Genomic DNA, 6,584 nt, shown 5'->3' with positions numbered 1-6,584 from the left:
GAAAACATAAAATTAGCGAATCGTATTTTTTATGAAAACATAAACTTCTCCTTCGGGAAGTTAATAAAGTAAAATATTTAAAAGTTAAAACAGAAAGTTATGTAGTCTCGCTACATGATTAATAATGTATCAATATATATATATATATATATATATATATATATATATATATATATATATATAATACACACACACATATTATATATATATATAGATATATATATCATATATATAATATATCATATATATATCCTATATATAATATATATATAATATATATCTATATATCCTATATATCTATATCTCTATCTATATATCTATATATATTATTATCTATATGTATCTAATATTGAAATGATTTTCCCAGAGAGATCCATTCCACGAAGTTTAATGTGAGATTTTTATTGCCTCTCATACTTTGTTTTTAGTAAAAATATTATTTTGATGTCTATTCTGATTATAATTATATTTATTAATATTATTATATTTATTATTAATATAATTATATTAGATTATATTAGTTATGCTGAATGATAGCTTTCATTTACCTAATTTACGAAGATCAGCTCAATAGGAAATTTATTGCTTACATATACAATATTTAATATGGACTAGGGAGAAAGAATGATTAGTATATGTCTTGTGACATCATTTTTTGGATGTTTTGATGTCGATGAGAAATTTGGATGTGATGTGAACTAGAAAACTTGTATTAGAAATTTAATAACTAATAAGGAAATTAGTAATATTATATAAAGTCTATATATTAAACTGGTAGATATGGCGCTAGAAAAGGAGGTGAGAGAAGTGGAGCATATCTGTTTCTACCTGATTTGCCTGCCCAGACCGTACAAAATTCACTTGATTCAAAATCCGTTGTGGTTATTATTAAAGGACCGTTAGAATCTAGAGTTCAGGTAAATTATCACATTAACATTCTCATTAGACCATTAGGTTTTATGAAGTTTTCATTGTAACATATTTATTTTTATGATATAACACTTTAAAAATATAATCAAACTAATTTAAGTAAAAAGCAATAGTGTGTTTTACTTGGAATAAATCCAAAATATCATCAACTTTTTTACTTTAGTTTATCTTTTTACTCATAATGAAAAGTTCACAATCATAAATGCATAAAATCATGTTTTAATAATTATGGTATGTAAACTTATATTACACACTGAAATGAAAAAAAAGAGTTTAATATAAAATAGTTTCTTATGTAAAATAATATATATGCAGGTCAATTTACCTTATGTATTGCATGAAACAATAATGAGGACAATTCAGTCTTCTGACCTAGAAATGAAGAATCTACAATATTGGAAATACGAACACTTGGTGTTTGCTAATACCCATAATGCGGAATTAGCTATGAGAATTGCTACCGACATTTCAAACAAAGATGAATTCTTTACTGATTTGAATGGTTTGCAGGTAAATATATTAATAACTTTACTTAAATAAAGAAGTATTACTTTTTAAACAAAATATAGTAGACATTGTTTTTAATAGTAAATTTTATTATGAATTTGAAATAGTGTTTGAACATTATCATTTAATTACTGTTAAAAATTGTAGATGATTAGAAGAAAGCGTTTTGATAAATTACCTTTGCAAGCAAATTATTATCCTGTACCATCCGCCATGTTTCTTCAGGATGAAACTAGAAGGATGACATTGATATCTGGACAACCTTTAGGAGGAACATCACCTCGATCTGGCACTTTAGAGGTAAAAGTTAATAATTTGTTTTGCTATAATTCAAATAAAGTACATTATCATGTAATCAAGTATATATATATATATATATATATATATATATATATATATATATTCTTAAAAAGTTTATTTGCAACCAAATAGTTGTTATGAAAAGCAATTGATGATTTAACCATTTATTATGTATCTTTGGACACTGTATATGTGTCATCATTTAGCAAGTTAACAAGTACGAACTAGATAAAATACACAAAATTAAAATTTTATATATATTTTTTATACTGTTGTTCCAATCCCTCTGCCAGCCCTGGCTTTGCATTCACTGATCATATATTTTTTTTTTTTATGTTATGCTTTTAGGGTTTTAGTCATGTTGTCATAACTAGTAGTATTTTTATCATAATTGATGGTATTAAGTGTTTCTACCAAAATAAAAAAAAACGGTTGTTAAAATTAATTTCTGAAGCAAGATTCAAATAAAGTTATATTTCTATTTACAAAAATTTTTCAAATAATCACAAACTGTAGCAATCCAAAGTGAGAGTTTATGAAGCTATTTAATGAATGCGGCATTTAAATTCTGTTACAGATAATGCAAGACAGACGTTTGAATCAAGATGATAATAGAGGTTAGATCAGGAGTACTGGATAATAAACCAGTCTTAAATCATTTTAAATTGATCTTAGAAACAAGTGAGAAGTGGAAGCAGTGAGAGCAGCACGACGAAGAACCAGCAAATCCGCTGGATATTTGTCTAAGGAAGCATTATTGCAGAGAGACTTAATGCACTATCCAATTGACAAAATGTTGTATTCACAGGTATTAGGATTTTTTAAAATTTAAATACACTAATAAATGACATATTTTATAAATTGAGTAAATAGTGATTTAAATTATATTAGAGCTTAATAGAAATGGAAGGTTTTAAATTGTTCTCAAAGTTTATTTTTATATTTATTATTATAAACTTCCCGAAGAGTGTTTTTGTCTGATTTGCTAATTTTATTTTTTACGACGTTTCGAGTTTTCGGAATCGTTTGACACCAAAATTGGAGCAGGTTTAAAAAATTATGGAGTTTCATCAAATCTTCATAAGATTTCGCGTTGATTATTTTTGCGCGATGATCCGTCGAGCCGTTTTTTATAATTAGAAAAAATGTGCAAAATTTTTGTCAAAAATCCTGAACTGATTTTGAAAATTTTAAATTCATTGAAAAGATATCAATTGGTGATTAGTTTTTGATATATTCTTTGTTCTTTTGTTACATTGTTATCTATATCACATTTTCATTATAACTGTAAATAATATTTTCATATTTATCTCACTTAGCTTTCATCTAATATATATTTTTTAATTAATTAGGATGGTTGGCCTGAACATATGTTAAGAGAGTCTTCAATAACCAAAAATCCATCAGATTCATTACCTCCGGGCAAACTACCTACAGATGTATTCCTTGCATCAGTATTAGTAGAAGAAAATACACCTTCTGCTACAACAATTGGAGTTCTAATGCATAAACCTCAACACGACTCCTGTATAAGACAACAAAATGATGATGATTCAATGGTGAGAATACTTCACATAATCATATTATACTAAACATAATCATATTATTGCTATTAAAGTTCAGCTATTATGCAATTACTAAAATATTGATAGTGAGAAGAGCTGTAGGAACTTGTTAAAATCGTTTCTTTTTTGTTTAAGTCCCATATGCGCCATTGGGATATTGAAGATCATTCAACTACATTCATACAAAATAATAGTATAATATATTTAATTAATAAATTTCGAGTCAATTTTGAAATAATAGTAATAAATAGCATTGTAATCTCATAATAATTTTTGTTTTATAGATGAATTTTTCAACATTGTTTAATGTTCGAAGACCAAAATCTTATGTCGAAACGACTATTACATTTTTGAAAACATTAAGCGAAGCTAAAAGTGCTTTCTCTCCATTAAGATTTTGCCCCATGGACATCAAGGCAGTGCATGTTAATTTTTGAGTGGTATACAAATAATAATAAGCATAAAGAATTAATAAGCACCAGTGATTTATTTTTAATTTATTGTTGTATTGTGTTGTGCGTGTACAGAATGTTTGAGCAGGTAGAGACAAAGAATAATTTATATTTATAAATGTAGGTAATACAAATATTAAATAATGAATAAAAGACAACTGTTTCCAATTTACTTGTGTATCAAAATTATTTTAATAATAAGTTAATTAAATTACAAGCTATTCTATAAAAAGAGTTCAATATAAACATGCTATACTGTGACTATAAAATTTTATAAGGATATAGATTATATCAGAGGAAAGTGTTATAACTTAATGCTACACTGCATTATAACTTTTAATACTACTGCCAACTACTGAATTATTATTTTAGAATTGTTGGAAAAAAATCAAATCATATTGGAGTTTTCATAAACTTAGTTTAAGGCTTTGTGATGTCTTTAATTTTATATTTTGTTATTTGGAAATAAATTTGTGAAAACTGGATGAAATTAAATTTATTATTGTTGGATTAATTGAAATCAAATGATTTTTTATTAGTACCAGCATTTAAATTGCGCGCTTTTTATTTATGTTAATACATCCCTAACTTCATTTACGATTTTTGCGGTTGAGCTGACACTTCATTTGATTATTTATATTTTGACAACTCAGATAAATTTGTAAATCAAAAGTGATCCTTAAAGTGAAAAAAAAAGAAAAACAAAATTTTGCAATAGCTATCTTTCGGTCACATTCGGTTTAGTTTATTACAGTGCTGGTTTCTAAATTACTTTGCTCAAAATAAATGTTATTACAAATCAATTAAACACCGATATACTTTATAAAAATAATTTATTAAAATGTCTGAATTAGTTCAAATATATCAGCCTCTTAGAAAAAAATTAGAACTCATTGAATTATCAATAAAATTATCTAGTTGCTCAGAACAGTATAAACGTGATTTCGAAATTAAATTGAGGGATTTTCAACGTACTATTGAGGAGATAAAACAATTAGCACACGACAATGTCAGCATACAAGAACAACTACGTGATAAGCTGAAAATACTACAAGAAAATAGAAAAAGTCTTGATCAGTTGAGACGTTCGAAACCTGTGGTTATTGAAATTAATTCATCCTGTGCCAATATTAGTGATACTCCAAACTTAAATTACTTGTCGATGGGAGAAAATAGACACAATTTTGAATTGAGTCCTATAAATCAAAGTAATCTTCCTGTACTTACACCAGTAAGCAGAAAAATTTCCTTTGATGGAGTACCTGAAATTTCTTTCATTGAACCTGAAGAGTTTGACTCAATCCCACGTAAGTTTTTGAAAAAAAATTGCCGTGCATGTTATTTTTATAATATATATATATATATATATATATATATATATATATATATATATATATATATATATAATAAATAAAGGCAGCTTAAAAATATTATATTTATTTATTTAATTTAATAAATAATATAGCTCGAACTTGAATGCAATACAAAGATCATTATTATTTTAATTTTATACAACTCTTGGAAATATTATGTTGATTTTGATTAAAAACACGTAAGAACAGTTTTTGGGTCCTAGCCAAGATATAGTTTTTACAATTACAAATTTACTAATTTGTCAGTTTGATTAGTAAAGTGTATATTTTGTGTATATAACAATTGTTATAGGATCCCAAGCAAAAAAAAGATATTTATGTAAAGAGATTAATCAATAATAATTTGAAGCAAACAAATAACACATAGTTTATTCAAATAAGCAAACACGAACATAATTTTTAAAACACATAAACAGAAACACATACATATGCTATCATTTTTATATGTTAAATAAAATTAATTAATTTTATTTAATAAAATCTAAATTGTTTATTATATAAAGTCATAATAAACAATTTAGTTTTAAAATGTTAAATTCTCAAACTTATATATACAAAATGTTACAATAATATTACTTGGATTCTGGTGAGTTTTTTTTTTTTTATTTATAGAATTCTTACATTCAGTTTTCAAATAAAATTTGAGTTTAAATCTTCCTCATAACAATTTATCTCCTTTGCTGAATGTTTAACACTCAATTTATAAATTTATAAATGACGTTTTGTGGTTTACTGGGTATCAACATATATTTTAGTAATTTGTTTCTTTTTTCTTAATCCCCTTGAATGTTGAAAAAATTTATTTAATATTTATTTCTCTCATAATTTTGAAGTATTGAAAAAACAAGAATTGGGAGTTGAATTTTATCATTATCATTATTTTTATTATTACTAAGTATACTAAGCAAAATTTCTAATCTGAACAAATTAAAAATTTCTACACATTCCTAAAATTAATTGATTATTTAAATTTTCAGAGTACATGCGAGGCAGACAGAATGTGGAAGCACTTAACAAATTCATCAAAAGAATCAATGAGGCAGTTTATGATAAATACACTTTGATAAAGCTACCAAGAAATCAAGTCTCGAAAGACAAACTAAAATTGTATCTTGAATATAAAAGATTGCAGGCGACAACTGATAAGCACTTAATATTCATTACGGCCAGTGACTTAGGTTTAAAACTTCTTGATAAACAGACAAATAATTTTTTTGCAATGTTACGTCATGTAAAGCGTATTAAAGAAATGAGGGATGGAGGGGTAACAAAAATTTGCTTACTGAATACTGATTTCCAACCTTTAGTGTAGTTTCTCATCAGACATTTTAGTAATTCAATTTTTAATTTTATTTTCTTATTTAAAATAATAACTTGTGATATATTCTATTTAAACTTGTTTTCTTGCATAATCAAGAAAATAAAATGTAAATTATAGTCCTCTTATTAAATCATGC

At 25.3% G+C, this 6,584-nt stretch overlaps 2 protein-coding genes across 2 annotated transcripts; both read left to right on the top strand.

Annotated features, from left to right (window-relative positions):
• The first annotated feature begins 354 nt into the window (after positions 1–354).
• Positions 355–3,842, top strand: LOC113385535 (alpha-mannosidase 2-like). Its single transcript, XM_026623388.1, has 8 exons — positions 355–392; positions 779–917; positions 1,246–1,440; positions 1,585–1,737; positions 2,315–2,354; positions 2,427–2,545; positions 3,090–3,296; positions 3,587–3,842. Exons 1-8 carry the CDS (start codon positions 355–357, stop codon positions 3,737–3,739), a joined length of 1,044 nt encoding a protein of 347 aa, XP_026479173.1. The 3' UTR covers positions 3,740–3,842.
• Positions 3,843–4,503: 661 nt separating this feature from the next.
• LOC113386786 (spindle and kinetochore-associated protein 1-like) lies at positions 4,504–6,584 on the top strand. The gene is made up of 2 exons (XM_026624541.1): positions 4,504–5,061; positions 6,105–6,584. The coding sequence occupies exons 1-2, from the start codon at positions 4,596–4,598 to the stop codon at positions 6,437–6,439; spliced, it is 801 nt and encodes a 266-aa protein (XP_026480326.1). The 5' UTR covers positions 4,504–4,595; the 3' UTR covers positions 6,440–6,584.

This window comes from Ctenocephalides felis, unplaced genomic scaffold, assembly GCF_003426905.1.
Source record: "Ctenocephalides felis isolate EL2017-DRISC unplaced genomic scaffold, ASM342690v1 CF-g0.4_SCAFFOLD_03571, whole genome shotgun sequence".
Taxonomy (NCBI): Eukaryota; Metazoa; Arthropoda; class Insecta; order Siphonaptera; family Pulicidae; genus Ctenocephalides; species Ctenocephalides felis.
The sequence above is the reverse complement of the archived record's forward strand: the minus strand, read 5'-3'. Positions and strand labels throughout refer to the sequence as shown.

Excerpts from the sequence above, each read along its gene's own strand:
- LOC113385535 (XM_026623388.1), top strand. The coding sequence starts at position 355 with ATGATTTTCCCAGAGAGATCCATTCCACGAAGTTTAAT. Across the intron at positions 918-1,245 it reads CGTTAGAATCTAGAGTTCAG|GTCAATTTACCTTATGTATT; the intron begins GTAAATTATCAC and ends ATATATATGCAG. Across the intron at positions 1,738-2,314 it reads CTCGATCTGGCACTTTAGAG|ATAATGCAAGACAGACGTTT; the intron begins GTAAAAGTTAAT and ends ATTCTGTTACAG.
- LOC113386786 (XM_026624541.1), top strand. The coding sequence starts at position 4,596 with ATGTCTGAATTAGTTCAAATATATCAGCCTCTTAGAAAAAAATTAGAA. Across the intron at positions 5,062-6,104 it reads AGAGTTTGACTCAATCCCAC|AGTACATGCGAGGCAGACAG; the intron begins GTAAGTTTTTGA and ends TTAAATTTTCAG.